The sequence below is a fragment of the Opisthocomus hoazin genome, chromosome 16 (genome assembly GCF_030867145.1).
Source record: "Opisthocomus hoazin isolate bOpiHoa1 chromosome 16, bOpiHoa1.hap1, whole genome shotgun sequence".
In the NCBI taxonomy this organism is placed as follows: Eukaryota; Metazoa; Chordata; class Aves; order Opisthocomiformes; family Opisthocomidae; genus Opisthocomus; species Opisthocomus hoazin.
In genome coordinates, this window is record NC_134429.1 from 14,039,178 (window position 1) to 14,062,559 (window position 23,382).

Below are 23,382 nucleotides of genomic sequence, written 5' to 3' on the forward strand. Positions count from 1 at the left end.
CCCGCCCCCGACGTGGAGCTGGGGCTCCGAAACCCCGGCGAGAGGCCGAGGTCTTCCTGCTGCTCCCTCCCGCAGCTCCGGAGCCCCGCGGGGGGGCAAACCCCGCATCTCCCGCCTGGGGACCTGCCCGAGCCCACGGACACGGCGGCTGCTGGGCTCAGAGACCTCGGCTCCGGGAGGACAGGGGGAGAGACTCGTGTGTTTGCCCGGAGGAGGTCGGTCCTCCTTGCCTGAGGCCCCCAGACCCGCCTAGGACTCGCCACCGAACTCCTGGAAGAGCCAGAGACAGGTCTCCAGGAGAACCCCAACAATCCTCAACCGAAATCATGGGTGCTGTGACTCTCCCTTGAAAAGAGAGAAAGAAGCATCCTCTGGGCTCGGGGAGAGGCCCCGTTGCTGAGCGGGGGTCCCCTCCTGCCCGCCGAGGGACAAGAGGCTTCTGGCAGCTGCGGGGCTCTGCCCCATGACGAACGCGAGGGACCCGAAGAGAGCTATGGACTCCTCGCCGGTGACCCCCAGCTCCGCCGCAGGCCCCGTGACCTTCTCGCACGTCTTCGGGCAGCAGTGCCAGCTGATGGAAGCAGGTAAGAGAGGAACGCGCGCAGGTACCACCTCATCATCCTACATCTTCCCTCCTGGTTCGCAGTGTCCTTAATGTCTTCCCCCCCCAAATTGTTCCCCAAACCTTGTGTTTTCCAAAGGGAAAGTTGGAGTGACCCCCTGTTGCGTTTGCGCATCGGCCTCAACTTCTCCCAGAACCACCTCAAAGCTTTGTATCCAACTAATTACAAATTTGAGGCAAGGGTTGGGATGATTGCGCGCTTTGGGGTCATGTGGATTGGAACAGACTGCTCTTTGCCAGACAGTGGAAGTTACCGTTACATTTAGATGGGTACTCAACATCTACAGCAAATTTTCCAATTTCAAAACAGCACCAGTCAGACTAGAGGGTGATTTGGTGTTTTGGAGGGTGACTGTTGCAGTAAAGAGCATCTCTAGGTGTGTGGATCTCTGCTTCAGTATTCGGTTCTATGAAGGACGAAGTGTTTGGTTTTTATTCCTTTCCTTTTTCTGGCTGTTTGTGTTGCCGCAGCACCTGGAAGCTCTGATCCTTTTCCCAGCTGTTTTCGCACACATGTTATGTGTCTACAGATGGGCCTGATGATCAGTGGCCTGCACCTTTTGGTGGTAAGGAGGGAGTGTCCTCTCTTGTTTTTCCTTGCTCCGCACAGGTGCTCTGAAGCACCGAGCTTTGCACTAGCGTTCTCCTTCATGCCCGAGTTCCCAAAGCTGATAGACTGGCATAATGAATTTTACACAACTTGCTCTCTTTTCCTATCTCTGCTTACGGGTAGCTCGAGAATGGAAGGATTTATTTAGTTATGGCTATGGAGAAAGCCTGGGTATTTGTAATGATTCCGTAACAACACTGGTTCTGAATTTCTAGGGCTTGTTTTACTTGACCTTACTGGTACTTTCTTGTTACTGTGTGTGGTGGGGAACATATTTGCTAAGAGATATGCACCCGTCCCCTCTTTTTCTCTCCTTTGTTCTCTCTCTTCTGCCCCATCAGTTCTGTAACTAATGATGTTTGGACTGTAGTGTTGCTATTATCACGGTGAGATCCAAAATATTATGTATTAGGGCTGCAGATCTCTGTGCGACTTCTGTTGTGCCTCTCCTAGTACTTCCACAGGCTGAGCTAGGAGAGCGACTCGTTAGCTGACAACTACTCAGTTAATCAAGCCTGTGATCATGCTGCCGCCTCCAATGAAATATCAGAGAGTTTTCCAAGAGGGTTTGGTATTAATCTTTTATATGGCCTGGGATCAGTCCAAAGGCTGTGGATCCATTGTGTCAGATCTTACACAAAGAAAAGGTGTGTGAGAAAGTCCTGGTCCTGAGTGAGCAATTTGTTCTCCAAATGAGTAAGACCAACCAGGTGGGAAAACACAGGTGGCAATTCTAGTTTTGTTTGCTTTTCCTTTCCCTTTTTAACAGGGAGATGCCAGAGAGGAAGCCTGTGAATCTGGGGCATTTGAATCCCAACTCAGTAACTCAAAATTAAGATTTTCTTATTTCTGGTGGATCTTTTTTGTAGGATTTTCTAGATGTCTTCTCAGGTACGAGGTGAAGTGCAATGGCTGCTGTGAATGTCACCGACATTCAAAACAAATCAGTAGATTACGTGTGAGTGTGGCTTTCATCTCTGTGAGCTTTCTGTTCGCACCGCGATAACGATACAGACTCTGCACAGCTGAGAGCAGAACCTCAGCTGATGTGTTCATGGACATGGCTGTGCTCGTTGGGCCTCGCAACACTTGGCTACCCAAGCTGTCATTGTGCTCCGGGGTTTTAACGTGAGCGGGAAAGATGCCCTAAGGAGACAGGAGTGGGTAAGGGTTTGGGACACCAAGCTGCAGGTACTGAGCTGTGCCCTGTGCCACTGAACAAATGGCACTTGGGATGGAGCCGTAAAGGGCTCTGCGTCGTGTAGGGCTGCGCAAGTGCTTCTGTAAAGCATGAAACCAGATCTTGCCCCCCATGATTCTTCTGCAGTGACAATTTCTGAGGAGCTCTGTGGAGTCGCGTTCTGACCTGTGCAGTCCATATTTCACAAGCAAGACTTGTAGACACCCAGCACCATATCGCTGTCACTGACGGCATTTGGGCTTTTTGACTAACCCTGCAGTGTGCTTGAATGATAGCGGTCCTGCCCTTAATTAAATGTCAGACTGTGTGCCTGGAGAAATGCTGAACTCTATGTAAATCACAGACTTGACAGCACAACTTTCATGTGCCACCTGGAAAGATCTGATCTTTTCTATAGCTTCTACCTTCATTGTAAGGACATTTTTTCCTCCAGAGCACCTGCAAGAAGAGCTGGGGGCTGCTTGCAGAATATACCTTGGGTTTCGTGTAGCGTTGTCTGTCCTCGGGGCAGGGGGAGAGCATGGCAGATGTGTCCCCCCACTCGCCTAATGCCGCTCCTCGGTAGCTTGCTCTGAGAAACCAAGCACTGAACGTCTTGAAAGTCAACTTTCCTCCTGCTAGTTGCACGTCTTCCCGTTTGATGGAAGACTTGAAAAGTTTTCTGTGCAGCTGATTCTGCATAATTGGTTGATTATTCATGCATAATTTTTGTAGATTTGCATAGGACCCTGGGATGTACTATGGTAATCACAGTATTAGCCTAAAGAGTAGGCTGTCATATGGGAGCCCTGCTCCAAAGCTGTTCTGTCCTTTGCACAAGTACTTGATCTTTATTTAACCTCTGAAGCACTGTTTACTTGTACATTGCATAGGATGCTCTTTTGAAAATTAATCTTCCTATTCTGCCCTACTGTACTGGTGCCAGTTACCTTGCCAAGTTTATGATGCCTCAGTCAACTCTTTTGCTGGGATGTATTCCTGGCAATTACCTGGGGTTTTTATTTGCTGTGAGCACAGGGAACAGTGCAGGTTGGAAGCGTTCGCTGACAAAGCCCCAGGTTCCCAAGGCAGTAAACCCTTGCTGATGCAGGCATGGAATTTGCCTGATGCACGAGAGACCTGTTGGTGTCGGCTGGGGGCACGGTCACCTTTCCAGAGAGAGCAGTTTGGAAAGAGGGACTGCAATTCCTGTCTGCCATTGCTCAGAGAACAAGGTTTTTGTTTCGCGGGAAAGCCACGCTGGTTTTTCATCTGGTCCAATCTAACTGCAAGGCTGATGATGGGGTAACTGAGCCAGAGGCTGGCTTCATAACCCAGTCCCACATCTTCCCAACCCTAGCTGAAAGTGCTGTCCACCAGGCACTGCTGGAACATCTGTCTTGCTTGAAGCACAGATTTGAATCTGGCACAGATTCATACTATAAATTTTGCTAAAACCAAACTCAAAGGCTCTATTTTTTTTCCATTTGACAGTTTTGGAATATAAAAAAATTAAAAAAAAAAAAGATATGAAAGATTTGTGATTGGCACTACCAAACTTAAATGAGTGAGACTGAGAATTTGAAGGGTATTTTCCACCCTGCCCTCCCATGAAATATTGAATATATGGAGTGAGACCCCATCTCAAGGAGAGTCGAGGGCTCTCTTGAAGCATTAGTCTTAGCAGAGAAACCGCTTTCTTTATGCGCAGGTAAATTCCAAACAACTTGTTTGGGGTGATGCAGTTTTCTGGACTTATCGTCGTGTGTTATTCTCTGAGTCGCTGCTCCGTTAGATTAATTGTCATTTTCCATTAATTCTTTGGCTCACAGATGCTGCTGATTTGTTAGGCTCCCAATTTTTTTATATCTTGCCAGTTAATTTTCTATTGGTTGTGAAATAAGGAACTCTGTTCGAGATGAACTGAGAATGAACAAGAAGGCTGAATTAATTTGAAAATCGCCCAGACTTTAAGATGTTGTACTGAAACTTTTACCTATTATCTTTCAGTTACATATATAGTGTCCAGTATGTGTATTTGGTATCCCACTTTGATGGTTGCTTCACGAATGGATGGGAGTTTAGGTTTGGCTACAAAGTAGAAAATGAAGGAGACAATGCAAAGGTCTCAGGAGTTCTATGGAAATTAATGTAACGTGGTTCAAAGCTTTAGCCTTGTTCCCCTAGATTTGTAGTTTAGCTCTTTATCCAGTTCCTTGCGAGGAAAGTGAGGGAAGGGAGAAGTGGCTTTTACCTATGCCATGTATTTGTCCTGCAGCACAAAATCCTTGGAATCTCATCTGGTCTAGCATCTTATTGCAAATAAAATATTGAATACACAACATAGGATTCCTTTGTCTGGTGCCCCAATATGGTTTTAAAACAAACAAAATAGCATTTCTAAAAAATCTACGTACCCTCTGATTTGGATGAAGTTTTCCTCGGAAACTGGGCTCCTTGAAGCAAAGAGTGTGAATCTGATGTGTGTTGAATCTGAATAAAAATGTGCCATGAACCAAACCTGGGGCTCTGACGAGTTACAGATTGCACTGATGGATCTGTTTGGATGGAGATATGCTGTCACTTGGAGGTTGGGTTTGTTTTGTTTTTTTTTTTCCTGTGAAGCACAACTTGAGCAAAAATTTATTTTAAGGCTTCAGAATACAGTGATGTTTCCTTTAGCACCTCCTCTGCAACAGCAAGGAGCTTCTCTGAGTGGGTAAGCGGGAGGGGAAAGAAATGTATTTGACATTGAACAGCACTCGGCCAAAACCGCCGAGGCAGCCTGTGGCCAGCGGCTGTGACATGACGTTGAGACTCTTTCATGGCAGAACGTGCTGGGTGACGTGTTTCCCACCTTGAGCTGCCAGGAGCATCAGGAGGAACCAGCCTTCCAGGGGCCCGAGCCGTCCTCCTCTCCCAAACCCTCTCCAAGTTATGCTTCACTTGTGGGTGCCACGTTTTCACCTCCCCTTAGGGGGATCCGCTCCTGCCCCCCTTGCTGCTTTGCACCCGAAAAACGCTGTCACCCAAAGGAGTTGTCAGCAGAGAGCGGGGGAACTGCGAGCAGGGTTCAGGGTGGAGGGTGAAGCCCCGCGGAGGGCAGCGAAGGTGCTGCTGTGCCCATTGATGCTCCAGCCGAGAACGAGTTTGGCCTTGGATGCTCTTTGTGTTCATTTTTTTGTTACTGGAGAAGGCAGCAATTTTTCATTTAACAAATTTGAACATGGAATGTTTCCTTGACCGTTTCCTCGAGGAAATGCTGTTGTTTGTTGCATCGGATGCTACAGGTGCCCTGACTGGCTTTTATGTGATTGAAAGGCGTTGCATCGGCAGCGGTGTGCGGCCGGGGGGGGGAGGGAGCCGAGAGTCGCAGAGCAGGCACGTTTTCCAGTGTGCAGGCCAGGTCTGAGGGAAACCCAGCAGTGACAGCTCGGTGAGGGAGCAGAGTCGCAGCAGAGCAGGGAGGGTTGGTTGTTTTTAAATAAAACCACAGGTCAGTGCTTGTCTGTAACTTGCTGCGTTTCCATGTGGGACATTCCTCTGCCTAGTAAGTCCTTTACAGCCAAGTCCTTTGTTAAGAAAACTTTAGTAATATAATTTCTGATCTAAAGCATGCATCAGGCAATTGGGGAAGAATTTATGGGAGGACCTCAGCATCTTGTAAGAAGTTGAAGGAAATCTCTGACCTTGCAAAATGAGGCTGAGAAGATGAACATTTACCATCTGTGTGCTCATATTTTCTATGCTTTAGTCCCTTGTGCATTTTTTCCATGATTTAATTAAACACCAACCAAACAGGATCTGGCTTCAAACCTTTTACCTGGAGCTGAAATGGAGCAGAGGGAATACAATTTCGCCTGCTTCCCAAAAGCTGAGCTTAGCAGTGCCCATCAGGCCCTTAGGGACCCGTGTTCCCCTCATATTTTCTGCCATGTATGTACAGTGAAAGATGATTTAACGGGTTCGCATCAAAGCTGCGATCCTTTCTGTTCCTGGGTTTCCTTAAATACGACACTGAAGCGAGCTCAGGCTCCAGCTATGCGAGCACTTGAGCAAACGCTTTGTGACAGGTCTTCTTTCCTCCCATGGCCAACAACAGAAAACAGTCAGCATAAAATTTACTTGGGTTGGTTGGTTTGAGACCACATGGAATCAAGGCTGGAAGTGCGTTCCTTGGTACTCAGGGCGTTAGGTTTCCTACGTGCATTTGTCAGTAATAAATTTTTCATGGTAACAAGTTGTTTCATTTGCTTTCCCAAGAGAAGACCGCATGTGCACGTATGGCAAAGAGACTTTGTTTCTGATGATGATTAATGGTTAATTAGCGTGTTGCAGGTTAGGTCTGTGCGTGAGCAGATTTCCTAGTTCTGGGGAAATACGAAGCAGGAGCGGGCATCGGGGGAGTGCGGGGAGATGGGTTTGGTGATCCCCCCCGAGCCTGGTCCTCCCGCGCGATGGACTCGTGATGCTCAGTGCGGGTGCCGGGAGCTGTGAGGCTGCTGGCCAGCCCTGTGGAAACCTGGAATAGCAAATCCTTTACTGCAGCATTACAAAATTAGGGCCTGGCTGTTACCGCATAGAAATTCAATTGCGAGGCTGGGAAGGTTGTTTTTTCCCTGTAACTATATCTGCCTGCCCTGGAATGTTTCTGTTCCCTCAGGGTGGAGCTACCGTCCGGGTTTACGTCCTGCGATTACGGCGGGCTTCGGCGGCTTGCAGGCAACCGGCATAAATCTCTGTGCTCATCACTGTGGTGCTCGAGAACGTGTAGACGAGATCGCTGCCAACTTCCCGTGTGTGATACTGTCAGGCCAAAGAACGCTGTGTGCATTGGTGTAGAAAAGAGGCGTCGTTTTTACCAAACCCCAAATCCTATTTTTCTGAGATGAGCAGAAAAGTATCAGAAACAAACTACTCCAAAAGCCCTGTGAGTTTTGTGTTTTAGGGACGAACAGATTAATCTGACTCTCTCCAGGGCCAGCTCCAGCACTAGGAGGAAAAGTCATTTACCTCTTCCTAGAAAAGCGGTAAGTGAAAATCCGCCTTGACAGATGACGTGCTCCTGCCCGAGCTGAATAGATTAAGGGGCCACAGAAATGAAGTGGGAAGATCACTAATATTTTTCTTTTCCACCCAGTGGAAGGAGCTGTTACTAGGGATAAAAAAAGGTGACATTTATCTCTCTCTTCACTTGGTTAGGTAGCACTGTGCTCCCCAAGGGGGAAAACGGCGATCAGTGCCTTGTGGGTGGGCTTCACTTGCTGTTTATACCTTTTACTGCTTTACAATGTTCTCCTTTTAATCGCACAAATATTGCGCCGATGCTACTCTGCTTGGGAAGCTGCGAGTGACCCAGGGGTGCTGAGTGACCCAGGGGTGCTGCCCAGGGCTCCAAGGGGCGGGGGCACAAAAGGCAACGCCTGGGTAATACTCTAGAAATATGAATGTGAAGTGTGTGAGAAATCAGTGGAGACAGCATTTCAGTGAGCCAAACGGGGTATGGCAGACTGCAGGGGTTGTTACCTGTGAGGTGTTTTCCTGGTTTGTTTTTTTGCTTTCCGGACGTGAAAAGCTTATGGGAATTGGGGTGCGTGGCTGAGATGATGGGTCAGGGGTCTCTTACTGCAGAGCTTAGCTGTTTCTCGTGGCCAAATAGTAGATCATGTCCTGATGATAATGGATTGTACCTGCTTGGAAGAGGGGAGGACAACAGCCTTTTCCAAGAATGTGAGTGTAGGGTGCCTGGGTATTGAAGTGGGGAGAGCTGGACTTTGACTGCAGCTAAATCTGTGTTTCTGATGATGGATCTGGTGCTGTTCTCCCCAAAGTAGTACTCTGGACTTCTGGGATCTAATTAAGCCGGCTTCGGCAGCCGGGGGCTGAGCCAGATGCCCAGCACCGTGGGTCTGCTTCCCACTGTCGCCATTGCCCTGCGACCCCTCCGGCACCTCTGCCCCACGGGAGCGTCCCTTTCACGGGGCAGATCCGTGGGGACGTGGCTCATCAGCTTAAAACCAGACCAGCACAGAGTAAGCATTGGAGGGAGGAGGGGGCCGGGACTGTGGGCATACTAAGAAGTATGAAATTATGTGTACGTACCTGCATCTCTCTATGTAATACACAGCGGGGGGGTTATTCTTCAAACTGCGAGGAAAAGCTTTTCCAAAGCGTTAGGACTGCCATTAAGTATCTGACAAAAACCCCACGACCCAACAGCAGAAAACAGAAAGAAAATACTGTAAATATTTCTCTTTGTGTAAATTATGTAGAAATTGTTCCCTGTCAACTCAATAGAGAGACTCAGTTATTATAGCATTTGTGTAGTAACCACTTGCCAGCTGATTTACTCCTGATTAAATTACGGGTAGTGTTCATCTGCTCTCCTGACAGACCAAATTTAGTTTTGTCAATTAATGTTCATGAATAGCAAAGTATAAGGATATAATAATTCCTTCAAATTGAAAGCAACCATCATATTTTTATGACACCAAAATAATGAACTGAGAAATAAGCGTGTGATTAGATTTGCAGCTACAAACACGGATTAGTTATCCTTTCTTTCTTTGGAGGTCTTTGAGGCAATTTTAACAGCCATGCATCGTTATAAAGAAAGTGGAATGAAAGGCGTTAAGGTAGGTATTTGCCTTTACTAAGGCTTTATCCTGTTTTATGGAAGGTGGGGATTTCTGATATAGCTAGTTGAGAATTATGTAAGTGGATATTTTTAAGTTGCCTAAATTCTGATACGAAATAACGAAAGTATTTTACTAGAACATGTTCAGGTCATCAACATTTTAATTGGGAAAACAGCTGAACAAGGCTGAGGCATCACCTCTGTACTTTGTCATCCTGACTAATACATTGGCTGGAATAATGAAATTAAAAATGTTTGAGCCTTTCCAAAACAAAACATTCCTACAGAGCCAAAATACAATACTCTTGAAATATCTATAAGTTATCCTGGCTTCGAAAGGAATAAAATATATGAGGTTGAGTGAGGGGGGGAAGCTGTGTTTGAATTCCATTAACTTTGGGAGTGAAAGCACAGTGTCCTCAAACCTGTGTGCAGAGAGAAAACAGGTTCAGATGGAGAAACCAGTGTTTTTTCTGCAGAAGAGAAAGAAAATGTTGCTGCGTCCCAAGGGTCGTGGTTTGCAGACGAGGACTGTGTTATCAGCTGATACAGCTGGGCATTTTTGCAATATCATTCTGCAAGACTTGATCCAAAAAGCACTTTTTAACAGCTCCCAGTAAAGCAGCTAGAGATGGTGACCTTGGAGCCAACTGCTGTGAGCCTGGTTAATGATACCATTCATTCACCTCGGGACAAGCTCTGCATTCGTGCTGCTCTGCCAGCTGGGCTTCGCTGCCCGTTGTGCTGAGAGTCAGATCCAGGTAGTTAAATTCATCTGTATTTCTACTATTCCTTTTTTCCTGATTGCCCAATTACCTGAGCAATGCCGTGATGCTGTGCGATCTCCTCTACGCATTCTGAACGTTCATCAGGGGCTTTCAGCGCTGTGATTCACTGCTGGGCCCGGGTTACAGGGACCGAGTGCCCTTTTCCCTGCTGTCTGCAGCTCGGTAGGTTATGTTCTGTGAGCACAGTGCAGTTAAAAAATAAATAAGTTAAATTTCTGGAAGTTTGGAGTGTGTCTGTAAAGACTTGGCAAAAAAAAAAAAAGAGGCATCTGATGGTCTGAGTGTTCACAGAGCTAGCAGCAAAACAAAACTTCGTTCTCCCCACAGCATCTTTCTGCGTGGATTAAAAATAGCTTTTTCCCCTCATTTGAGCTGTTCAGGTCGTCTTGCAGAGGTGCTTATTATTCACTTGATTTTGCAGACACCGAAGCAAAGGTGCAGCGTGCTTCGGCGGCTGCAGAATTGACCAGCTCAGCCTCAGGTTTGCCAAAAATAGTCCCAAGGATCGCAGATGGATGGCGCGGTGACCGCGCCACCGCCGGGGAAGGGTGAAGCAGCCAGAGCGGGCAACGTGAAAGCCTGCGAAGCATCAGGCCATCGCGCGCTTCCCCGAGCCGTGGGATATTCCGCTCCGTGCTGGGCAGCCAGGGAGGGGAGAGGGCAAAGGGCTGGCTCTGCCCTTCCTCCGGGCAGGAGGACAGTAAGCCCGCAGAATCCCTGTGGGTTATTCTCTGCTCGTACACCATTCTCCATCCCCTCCACACCTCCAGTGGATGTGACTTATTTTCCTGTGCTGCCACTCCAGATCCCAGTTACGTGCTGTTTTCTGTAATGCTCGATCCAAACCCATCTATATCTGGAGGGGCCGGGAATTCCGGGGAACAGCTCTCTGTTGCGGCTGCGCTGAGCAGGAGAGGGCAGGACAAATCCTGCGGGTACCCCTCCAGCCCAGCCTCAATACCTGCTCTAACGCCTGGAGGATCCCTTGGTTTTATTGGTCGGCGTTCAGTATCCAAGGCTGCTTTGACAAATGTCTGACGCAAAGACCTTGTGTTTCCAGGAAAAACGTTGCTTCTGCGCCTCACTGGGAGAGAACCTGTGATTTCTGTGGGCTGTAAAGGGTTTAAGGCTTTGAAGGCTTTCCTGATGGACTGGAAGCTTTGTGGGGTGGTGCATTGAAGATACTGCAGTTCCCTTAAATGAACTGGAAATGTTAAGAGTGACCTGACTGTGGCAGCACAGAGCTCTGGGTGAATTAATTTTCTCTTTTTTTTTTATCCCCATTTCCAGCTGCTGCGGGCAGAGCTGTGAGGGCCCATGCTAGCTCAGGTATTTCCCTGCCCCTGGCATGCAGTTTGCCCTCAGAGTGAAGTGCAGTTTGTCTGCAAAGTTTTCCTGATGCCAGTGGTCCTAACTTTGAGGCAGCAAAGTCTTTCCGGGCATTTCCTGAGGATCTTCTTTCCAGTAACAGTTAGAAAGTTCTGCAGCTTCGCTGGGTATCGCATTAGCAGGTTGCCAGGAGAGTTGCCTGATTTTCCCTGCCATGCTGAAGATCTCCAGCACAGTGTGCCCAAAGGGCTCTGTTTCATCCGGGGAGATTCCAGTTACATGTTAAACAGGTTAAATCAATATGTTACTTTTATGTTTGCAAAGGAACTGGGCTTCCTCCTCTTTCTTTCACCTGTGGGCAGGTAATGACAGCAAAGGACTTTTTTAAAAATAGGTCTATCCATGACTTAAAAATCTCATGAAATAATCCAGCCCCTGTCTCGGGCACAGCTCTCCATCAATCTGTACGTGGCTGTGGCTGGTACCCACAACTTGAATAATTCTGGATTTTTTTAGAAAAGCTGGTATTTTAAAAATAAATGTCCTTATGGGCTACGAGGATGAGGAGGGGACTGGAGCATCTCTCCTGCGAGGAGAGGCTGAGGGAGCTGGGCTTGTTCAGCCTGGAGAAGAGAAGGCTGAGAGGGGACGTAATATATACTTACAAATATCTGCAGGGTGGGTGTCAGGAGGACGGGGCCAGACTCTTTCCAGTGGTGCCCAGCGACAGGACAAGGGGCAACGGGCACAAACTGAAGCAGAGGAAGTTCCAGCTGAACCCGAGGAAGAACTTCTTCCCTCTGAGGTTGACAGAGCCCTGGCCCAGGCTGCCCAGGGAGGCTGTGGAGTCTCCTTCTCTGGAGATATTCCAGCCCCGCCTGGACACGGTGCTGTGCAGCCTGCTGTGGGTGACCCTGCTTGGGCAGGGGGTTGGACTGGGTGACCCACAGAGGGCCCTGCCAACCCCCACCATACTGGAATTCTATGGTCGTGGTGCTGACCCTGGGCAGCTGCTGGGTTGGGGTCTCTTCTCCAGTGCGGGGGGGAAGCAGCTCCTTGAGCAGCAGCCTGTGTGTGGGGGGCCATATTTCCTATCAAGTGCCTGTTTTTAAGTAAAAGAAGTTATGGGCAAAAAAAATATCTGTTTTTGGAATGTGTTCTGAGAGACAGCACAAATGTACAAAACTAAAGCTTGCTGCTTTTTTTTTTGCTTTTGGTTTGGTTTTTGTTTTTTTTTTTTTTTTTTTTTTTTGATATTCAGCTTGGGGAATGTATTTCCAGTGGCCCGTTGCAGAACTGAGAGCAGTTTGTTTTTCACAAGCTTATCGTTGTTTGCTGTGTGTTTGTCAACGTGCTGATAACGAGCTGGCTTGAAAACCAAAGAGCCTTCATCACAAATTCCCAGGGATTTGTGTCAGGCTATTGGTATGGGCAGCCCCAGCTGAGCTGGGTGCTTTGAAAAAAAAAAAAAAAAAAAAGATAGCAAAAAGACTTTTTGGGTTTGGATTTATGTTTCTAAATGTCTTCTTTAAATATATGCAATTTCTTAATTGAAAGCCGAGATTTTCTTGCTCCCTCCCAAAAAAGAGGGCTTTAGTAAATAATGCAGTAAGTACAGCAAATACATCAAGATCATAAACGTCCGCTTCCCGAAGTGATGAGACAGGACTGGTTTTCTGTAAACAGCAAAAGGCTGCTTCTGCAGATGCAGAAAAGCTTTTATCTTCAAGGCAAACCGTAAATGAGCTAGAAGGGTAATTTAACATTCACAATTGGTTAAATTGGATTAACTCCTGTGAAGATTTATACACACGTAGGAACCCCAGAAAAGAGATTTCAGAAGTGAGATTGTTCCATGAAGTTGTGCATTTTGATGTAGAATTTCATATCCCTTAGAATCAGCGGTGGCTGAAATGAGTGCTGTTGTTTTCCGAGGGTCTTTCTCCCATTTAATATCTCTTTGTCACCGCGTGGAAAATCCGAAGGCAGCGCGATCTCCGACTTGGATGGCAAAGTACACCCAGGAAAGTTTAAAACACAAACGAGATTCTCAAAAATCTAACTGCACCAATCTAATTGCCTCTAATGCTAGTTGCCCTATTGATCCTGAGCGTTTTACTGCATTCCAGCTACATCTAGACCATCTGATACTTCAGCTGTTGCCAGCAATTAAACACACACTTATGTTTATCCACGTAAAAACACAAATGCAGGCTGGAGCCGCTGCTTTGCTTTAAGTAGAACAGTTTCTTTTGTTTTTTTCCTCTTTTCTCCCCTCTTCCCTTTTAGCTTTTATAACCCAGCCAGCCCAGTTACCTGGGAATGCCCCAGCGCTGTTTGCCTGCGCTCCAGGAAGGTTCTGGTTTCTCTGTGGAGCGAGGGATTTTGTTATGCTCAGCTTTCATGGGGCTTGATAATGGTTTGCTGGAGATTTTCTGCTTGTGTTAGTGTTGATTGAGTTAGGGAATCATGGTTTAGGATTGATGCTTTTATTTTCCCCTCTCCTATTCCCCATTGAGGAGTGTGTTTCGAAACAAGTCGAAGTGATTAATGAGAAAGTGTGATTGTAATCATTTTGTTTAAGAGAGGCTGAGTAGAAATTGTTAGTCTTTGAGACTTGTGATGTGAAAAGGGGATTACTGATGTTTTGGTTTGTCTGTTATCTTTTCTTTTGTTGGGCATTTGTTACAGCTACCAGTCCGTGGCAAAACTTGCCTTTTGCAAGTCTCAGCACGGGGTTGGGAGGTTGAGGATGGAAAGGATTTCTTCAGGACTCTGCTGCTTTCATCTGTAGGCTTTGGGCATCTCACATGGACCAGTATCCTACTCTGGCTAACGCTGCTTTCATTTAACTCTGCACCAAGGATTTTGATTTATTCAAGGGCTGGGAACAGGCCAGGAGAGGGAGGCAGAGTACGCTGCAAAGCAGAGCTCCCTTCCAGTAGGATTCAAATTTGTCGGAGTTTATGGATGCAAAAATGTTTGTACTGCACCAAAGCCACAGCCCCACGACGGGGAGCAGCGCTGGGGCTTTCCCCTGCTCCCCGCAATCTCCTGCCCAGCGCTGGTCTCTTACTGGTGGAATACAATTGCGATATGAGTGTTTGCTGGTTGTTCCCCATAATTTACAGCATCGAGTGAAGCTGTTCTGTGCTCCAGCGACTGCTGGTCCGTCCTTTCAGCCTGCAGTAACAGCACCTGCACAGCTCTCGCGGTCCGGTTCTCCTGTGCCGGTAGCTCAGGATTGTCCAGAGAGGGGAGGGGGCTCGTTGCGGTGTGCAGGATGAGCCTGGCAGATCCTAGGCTGAAATCTAATTCCGTGAGATGATAGCTGTTTCGGATTAGCTAATCTGTACGGATTTAGGCTTGGTCCAGGGTAATTCAGTTAATGTAATCTGGCGGTTACAAGCAGCAGCATTTTGTTTATCAAATTGGCCACATTTTGGTATAAATCAAATATGTCCTGAGATTTAAGCCCAGGATGTGTTCAGCTGTACAAATCATGCGGTGGTGATCTCACCTGCAGTAAAAACAAATTTTAAAAGGAAAAATGAAATCAAAATTTGAAAATTGGAGCTTTTGTGTTATGGCTTCTTCTGTTATGAGAATTTCCTTAGTTTCGTGTGTTGAAGCCTCCCAAACTGAATAGCAAAATGCAAAAAGAAAAATTAGTCTTCTCTTAGCAATAGGTCTGCTGTCTGCCATTTTTCTGTAAAAAAAAAAAAGGGCGTTTCAAGGAAATAAAAAATATTTTGGGAAACTGTAACTCTTGTAAGTGTCACATCAAGGACCTCTCATGCTTCTGGGGATCCGTCCACGTTCATCAGTGACTTTTAATATAATTGTGCCCTCTGTAAAAGTTTCATTTGACGTCCCAGGCAACCTTGGAAATCAAACTGATGCAATCCAGAAAAATTTAACTCAGTTTCATATTAGAGTAGATGATCTCAAATTGGCCTGGAGCACATGCACTGTGCTTGTTCCAGGATTCTGCCTGGCGCATGTTTAGGATCGATGCTAGGACAGTGACACCAGGGAAATGACAAAAGGCTTTGTGTCACGGAGAAGTGCAAGGAAAATGAAGTTACTGCTTGGTGTGTCTTGCAGTACCCCAAGGAAGCATGGAGTTAGCCAGGTCAGAAATAACTCACCCTAAAATAATGATGTGATTGAAGCTTAGGGCAAGCAGCACATAGAATTTCTTGCCAGGGAAGAGGTTTTAGCTAAATAAAGTTCTGGTGAACAATTACTCTCATAATTCAGTGCTAATCCTGTTGGGGAATTGCTCTTAGTAACTCTTGTATTATGAACTAGCTCAACTAACGTGAGGGCTTAATAAATGTAGCAACACTTTTGACGAAATGTTGTTTGTTTGTTCCCATTTTACACATGGCGTACCTGAGGAGTGAAGGTTGTTCCTCGTTTTTGGTAGGTGCAGAAAGACAACTTCACTTCTCGGACGCAGCCGCCAGCTCTCAACTCGAGAGATCTCTGGTCCATCCCGTCCCATGTTTGCCAGCACAGAGCACGGCATCTCTTGTGGTTTTTCATCCGACATTGTACTCTGTCCCTCTGTGCAGGAGATACTCAGGCATTTAGCTAGCTGTGATAGCTACTTGATTGATTTTAGTCTTTTTTTGAAGAAAAGAATTAGGGAAAATGTGAATCTTGTGTGTGAGGAGGCCTCGGTGTCTTCTGGGTCTGGACCAGTGAGGAGTGGTATTGAACCCCTCTGAAGAAAGGACTCCTCCGACTAGCTGGTGTGTTCCTTAAAATGAGAGCAACCCGACCGCAGACCCGAGCACCGGGAGCTCGCTGCCGCGCAGGCGGGGCTGGGGGTCTCGGCGCAGCCCACGCCGCGGCAGCTGGATGTCCGGGACAGCAGCGTCGGGGACTGCCGTGGGATCAGGCTGAGGGCGAAGCAAGCTCCTCACTGGCGCTGCTTTGACCTGCTGATCTCTGTTGTCAGCAAACGCGCCTGAGGCGAGGCTGACCTTTCTCCCGAAGCAGCCTGACGATTACTTACGACATTTCTGGTTCGGAAATAAACTCCGTGTGCCATTTGCTGCCGACGTTACCAGGTGTTTTCCCTTTTACAACTCTAAACCATTAGCACTCTCAAGCATCATCTAGATGGTGATTTTTCATGGCTTGATGGTCTACTCAGCCCTCTCTAGTCCCGTCACCGAGACATGACAGCGTTTTTATGGCTCTCGTGCTAAGAACGGCTAAGCGAAGTGCCACGCAATTGAAAGGTCAGTGCGATAAGGAGCAGCACACAGCCCGCGTTCCCCTTGGGAACCCACGTTCCCCTATCAAAACCCGCTGCGGGGAGGGACCGCGGCACAGTATGAACCTGGCCGAGTGACAGACTGCGGCAGAAATGAGGACCGATAGGCCTTTGTTGGAAGTCACTCTTGTTACCACCTCAAACCCATCATCTCCTGGACTCTCTTGGGTGCCGGAGGGCTGTGTCAGGCTGATGAATGGCTCCTTTCATTTCTTTTACTACATGGAAAGAAGTGCATCCTCTGTAAGATACTTCCCTTCAGCATATATTTTTGCATGTGTTGTGAAATATTTTTGAAGTATCTGCTGTGGTGCCAGTATTTCCTTTAATAAAAAGGAATAAGCGTACAGTGAGAAGGAAGATGCTGGGGTTGTGGCAATGTAGTGAACAGTAATGTGTGTGAAGAGGAGCGCTTGCCATATTTGCTAGGGCTGATGTGGTTAATAAATGGATCAATAATTAAGTAAACTTACACATAATTCACTCCTCAGTCGGTGGGCATGTGACCAAATTGGACAGACCTTTTGACTAGGCGTATATATTAGCCCTTGGAAGAAATCTTTATGGAAGAGAGAGATTCTCTGAGCAAGTATGAACTGTTTTCCTCGCTGAATTTCCAATTAACTTTACTAAGTTTTCTTTTGTTTGTATTTATTTTACAAATATCCTTTTGTTCACCACTTCTGTCTCACGCCTGCAGTTCACTGTGTATAGCATGATTTATGTTCTTCTATGCTTTAGGCTTCACTGTGTTATTGTATACTGTATTGTTCCACATTGAAAATGGTGTAGCGAGTTGTAAAACTACTTGATGGATTTAAATATGTAAAGCTCACTGGTTCAGGGGAAATTAAGGGCTGCAAAACTTGAGGTTCTCTTAGAATTTATTTTTTTTTCAACCTGATTTTTTTTTTCTGCAGCTTTGCCCCAAAATTTTTCGTTTAGCTTTTACAGGCTTATGTTTGCATTCATATAAAAAAGACCCCTTAAATGGCTGTTGGATGAATATAAGAGTTATTGCAGATGTGATTTACTCTCTGCGAGACAGAGTTATTGGGTAAGGATATGGTCCTTGAAGATCCTGAAAGTATTTTAGCAGATCTGGTTCCCCTTTGCTGCCTGGGCTGTAAATGAGCAGCCAGCGGAGCGGGTGTCGGTGGAGCCATCTCCTCTGTTGTTATGGGAACACCGACGGTGGGGTGCCAGGGAAGGCAGCAGCGATGTTATTTGTTGAATGACGTGTAAAATGAGAACCCTGGAAGGAATGGCTCTTTCTTCCTTTGAGGAATTTACACTCTTGCTTTTGGAGCCATCCTCTGAAAACAAGCTGCCTGGAAATAAAGGGGGTTTTGGAGGTGTAATCCATGCTGGTGAAAAATACGCTTTATGCCCATGCGGTATTGCTCTGCAGCCATCTGCGTGCTGTTATCTGTGGATGTGCATCTCTTTCCCTTTCTATACCATGACAATAACTTACTCACAGCTGCCTGAGACGTGGGAAATCCATGTTCTCAGCTCTCCTGACTGCCTTTTTGCAGTTGGAGCTGTGTGCTTCAGGTCCTGAGGTTCAAAATTGGGTCCGTAGTGCTTAGCTACATCTATTTCACACTGCAGTAATGGAGGCTGTACTACCAGTGTTTAATATAAACCAACTTGCATTTTGAGTAGCATGTCCTCTTTGAAGCATGAATCAAAAAGATGATGCGAAGTCTTGGGGGATGTTTCAGGGTAAGACGGCGCAGACAAGCCGGCTCCAGCGCAGCTGCGCTTTGCAGCCATAAATATTCAGAGACCGATGGGTAAAAATCCTCACCCGCGGGTGGAGAGACACTCTCTTCGGGATCTGCATAAACCACAGCACTTCCTTCTTTACCCAAAAATTTTAGCCCAGCAGATGCTGGTTGTCCTTTGCCGTGGCTGGGCACCCAGTCCATAGGCTGCACGGGAAATATGTATGGGAAAAATATATGTGGTCATAAAGCTTCCTGGCAGTGACCACGCATCGCTGGGTCTGGTAGCTTTTGGAGGCTGTTTCAGTATAAATTAATTTTAGGCTATTTTGGGTGGAGGATATGCAAGCTGGATAGTTCGAGAGCTTATTTAAAATGCTTTTTCCTACTTTAAGGCAAGGCGAAGCCCTTCTACATTTTGGAGCCCATTCAAGCGTGAAGGTCTGAGCTGCAGCGAAGTATTTCATTACTTTTCACTCCATCTTTCTTCCCAAAAATGTCTGAAACACACAACATTAGCAATGCTTGAATGCATAACAGTAAAACTGTGGAAACTTTGGCGTTCTCTCTGATTGGAAATTCAAATGGCGTTTGCTAGTGTGAAACTAAATCTGTCTTCCAATGTACTACACATGAAAAAGGTGGGGATGATGTTACTAGGAGTTAGTATTTATGTAATAATTTGTATACGTGATTTGCAGCATGGAGGTTTCTAAACAGTGTTAAACCTCATGTTTTAAAGAATAGAATCAGGAAAACTGAAGAGGGTCTTTTTTTTCCTCTTTTGAAAAAAGTGAGTTGCATCTAGCTCCTGTGTGCTATTTCCAGAAGTGCCGAGAGTCTGAAACCCTCTCTAATGCTGCTGGAAATGGCTTGCTGTGCCTGTAGACCCCCCAGGTGTGGCACCTGGATCTCTCTGGTCTGTGAAGTCCAGTTCACCAGCAGCGCCGAGGCAGCGGCTGGAAAAGGTGTGTGGGCTTCTGGGGGCCTGTGGAATGGCTGTGTCCCCTGTCCTCCCCAGGCCAAAGGGATTACACTGAGCAAAGGTTGCTATGCTATTGCATACTTTCCCCCCAAGACACATATTTTGCCTTCCAGGATCAGCTTTGCTTAATTCACTAGGTCATTTCACGTAACTACAAGAAAAATCAATAAAGCAACTAGCCCTCTCATTTCTTCTTAAATATCACCGTTTCGTGGTTGCTTTATTTCACTTTTTCATTCTCCTCTTCCCTGCTCTTACCTAGCCAGGGATTAGAAGCTGCTGCTCATTTTGTATTTGGTAATATGACAGGATCTCCAGCATGTTGGAGAGACCCATGAAAGAGAAAACCCAGCCCCACGTTTTCAGTGTTCCTAGTCATTCCAGTAAGGAAAAAGGGATTGAAATGTTGCAAGCAAGAAATGCAAATGTGCATTTTGCCAGCTGAGGAACTACAGATAATTTTGATAATTTTGAATTTTTGTCTTGTTTTTTTTTTCCTACCTGACACAGATGTGGACTTATAATCATATTTTTTTCAGTTTTAGGAGTCGCTAATAGAAACATATTGGGCCTGTTGACAGTAGCAGCCTTGTGACAGACATTAGTTATTAAAGGGAATAAGAAAGATCTGGAATAATTATCCGTGATTTATTTTCCAATCCCAAATAAACACTCTTCAATCTCTGAGGGTGACAGAGCACTGGAACAGGCTGCCCAGGGAGGCTGTGGAGTCTCCTTCTCTGGAGATATTCAAGACCCGCCTGGACAAGGTCTTCTACAGCCTACTGTGGGTGACCCTGCTTCGGCAGGGGGTTGGACTAAATGACCCACAGAGGTCCCTTCCAACCCCGACCATTCTGTGATTCTGTAATCTGAATTTCTAGTCCTCCTGGAGAGGCTTTACAAATGTACTCATGCCTTGGTTTTAGAAGAAAACAAATGAGATACCAATTAACAAAAAGAAGTAAAGTAATATTTTAGATAACTCAGTTTGTCTTTTGCTGTCAAAGACGCGAATGCCTCTTACTCTGCTCAGAAGCTTATGAGAAGAAATCCCTTTCACATCAAGAAAAAATTATTCCATATGGTAAAGGAATCACAAAAGAGAAACTTCCTTCTATTGATTGTCCCCTCCAGATACCCCAGTAAAAGAATCATTATATAAAAAAAAAAAAGTGTTTTACGATTCCTGACTGCAAATCTGATTGAGTTTTGTTTCTTTGGGAAGATGCAATATTCTCTTTTTTCCCCCTCTCTGCAAAAGCGCTTTATTTTTAGGGGCTCTTTAGTAATTGTGAATTGCAGCAGAACAGGTGTGAGAAGCCTGAATAACATCTGCGTGAGGGTGGATGAAAACATTATGACCATTATGGTGTAACAGACAATAATATCCTTTGGTTGATGTGCTAAAACGGTGGGCACGGATCTCCCCGCGTGTGTGCCTGCGCATACATTCCCCTTTCTCGCTTCGACAGCTGGCCTGGGAATTGCAGCGCTGTGTGTTGGCTTCTCGAAGCGGAGCTGTAAATCGCTAAACAACCACGTGAAAAAGCACCTCCTTCTTCTGAAGTCGGTGAGCTCGGGTAGAGGTCTGACCGGCTTGGTCTACCAACAAAAGCTGCTTTTTAGGCTTGGTGCAACGGCTGTGGAGAAGCAAGCTGGGACTCTTTTTTTACTGATGTGGTGGATAAACCAGGAAAAAACCCCAAGCCTACCGTTGTTTGAGGAGCTTGGAGCGTTATGACCTTGCTTTCAGATTTGGAAGTTGGAATAGGATATTTCTGGGATCAGCTGTTTTAGCTTGGAAACTTAGAAAGTTTTACCTGAAGGCTGGGGAGAATGTATGCAAAAATGGCCATCATTCTGGTTCTATCTCCAAATTTATCTGTACTTCTACTGTAGCAGAAGTATCTGCACTACTAGAGGTAGTTCTGTCTGTTCTCAGGTCCTTCTACATCCAAGCTAATAGACTAGCTGCAAAAGGAAAAGTATTTCAGAAGAAGATAAAAGGAATTTTACTGATGTTAATCCTAGAAAAATAACCAAATGTATTTCTGTATTTGCCAGGTAATCCTTTAGATCTGAAGCTTGTGTGTAGGAGGCATTTATGTCTTTTACACAATACTTTGAGATCAGTGGAAATGAAAAGCAGTATAATTACCCTCTGGCCTTTTATCTTTCTCTGGTATCATCTCTGGAGAATGCAATGATGAGATCGAGAAGCCTCTGCACAGTGGATAATCATAGCCATTAGAGGAAACAATGCTAACTTAAAAACAACTGCGTTTTTCTCAGTAAAACATTGATATTGGAGTCTGTGTTGACCTATTGCTGAAATCATGCAGCCAAGAAACTGCCACGCTCCTGGTAGGACCCACACGTAGAACTCATTGCTGAATATTCTAGTAAGTTCTTAAAATACTCAAAGGATCGGTAGTATAAAATGGGAGGATTACAAAGAATATGAACGTCTGCTTTCAGTGCAAAATACAAGTCAGCCTTAATTACAAATTTGCGATCAATGCTGCTGCATTTTGAATGTGTTGGTAAATAATTGATGAGCGAGTGCAGCACAAGGATGAAAATTTCCTTTTAAAACAGTGTCTTGAGCCAATGCGAGTGCTGGTGCTTTGTAAAAGAGGAGAAGGAAAGGACCGGGTTTGTGATACAGCTGGAATTTAAAAAGTGAAGTGTCAGCTTTATTCGGTCATTAAATGCACCAAGCGAAGTGTTTCAGCCGCTCCGGTTTGTCATCACTGTCATTATCCCTGATCCGGGAGCGGCAGCCGAGCGAGCAGGATCTGTAATTGCGTGGGGAATATTTGCGTGTCAATAAAATCTTGACGGAATGTCACATCCACTTACTGGTGTTTAAAGGGGAGAGGAAATCACGCTGTCTTGTGCCCCTGAGAAAGGTCAGAACATCAATTTATCTCTGTTTGTCTGAAGCCAATTGAAAGTACCGTGCAAGTTTGTCACTTTTTTTTTTTTATTTTTTTATTTTAAAATGAGTTTGTTAGGGGACAAAGCGCTGGTAGCTCTGCAGTCTTGTGCTGTCACTTTATTTTCCAAAAGCCTGCAGGAGTAAAATCCAGGTGTAGCTGTATTCAGTGCAAGTTTTAGTGGAGAATTCAATGGGGGTGCTTTTTGCATTATCTCTTGGCTATAATTTTGTGGGTAAAACGGGGAATTCTTCTGTCTAGAAAACTTGTATGTCCCTGTATTAAGTCAAATTTAACCACACCTACAATACCATCCAAGAACAACAGTCAGTTTCTTTACTGCGGTTTATTTGCAGAAGAGCTAAGAGATTTGCAGCTACACCTGCGGTTACTTGTGGTTGTGCCCTGCAAAGCAGTAACGCAAAGTCCTCTGAAAATGCTGGGCCTAATGGTCTCGGACAAACGAGATATTTTGCAAATATTTCAGAAAATTAGATATTATTTTTTTTGTTTTACCTCTGTCTTGATGTACGTTGCTATTCCGTAGGCAGAATAGGGATGATTATATTGTCTCGTCTTCCAGACTGGGGAAGAAGTTAATGTTTTTGTGTTGATTTAATCCTCTTGTATATAACTTCAAAACATACAAAGGGAAAGAAAACTGTGGCAGTAGCACTATACATCTGATCTGTGATATGTTGGGAATCTTCTTGTTGCTCAAACGTTTTTACGATCGTATCCTCCTCCCCAGTGTGAGAACCCTGCGAACCTGCGTCCGTGTTCCCCTCTTTGGGGCCCGCGTGCCTGGAGGGCAGCAGCTCTGGGCTGTGCTGGGATTGCTCCGGGGCTCCAGTTTGGCAGGGTTTTGAGCCTAAACCCACTGTGGGCCTTGCTGGGTTTGCGGAGGGGTTGTTGGTGTGGCCTCCCGAGGTTTGCCTTTGGAGCAGCGGTAGGTAACGTGGCAGCTCCGCTCGCTAATGAAACCACAGTGTGCCAAGTCATTTTGCTTTGCTCTGCTGTTAATTAACGTTATGCTACTTCTTGCTTGAGAAAGGCGTAAATGCAACAAGTTGTTACTAAAAAAACCCAAAACCCTCTCTTTTGGTTGCCCTCAGTGGGAAGATGCCCCGTGTGCCTCTGACCAGCAGCGCAGGGCTCTCATGTCAGCAACCCACCTGGTCACGTCAGCGGTGTGAAAAACCTTGTCTGGGGGGTCACTGACTCCTGGTACTTCTTTGCGGGTGTAAGGAATAATTCAGTCTCTCTCCT

General features: G+C 46.0%; 1 protein-coding gene across 1 annotated transcript in view; it reads left to right on the forward strand.

Annotated features, from left to right (window-relative positions):
* Positions 1-23,382, forward strand: part of KAZN (kazrin, periplakin interacting protein) — a 239,543-nt gene continuing 216,161 nt past the window's right edge. Inside the window, exon 1 of the mRNA XM_075437451.1 lies at positions 1-584. Coding sequence (XP_075293566.1) covers positions 464-584 — 121 coding nt within the window. The 5' untranslated portion in view covers positions 1-463. The remainder of the gene's footprint in view (positions 585-23,382) is intronic.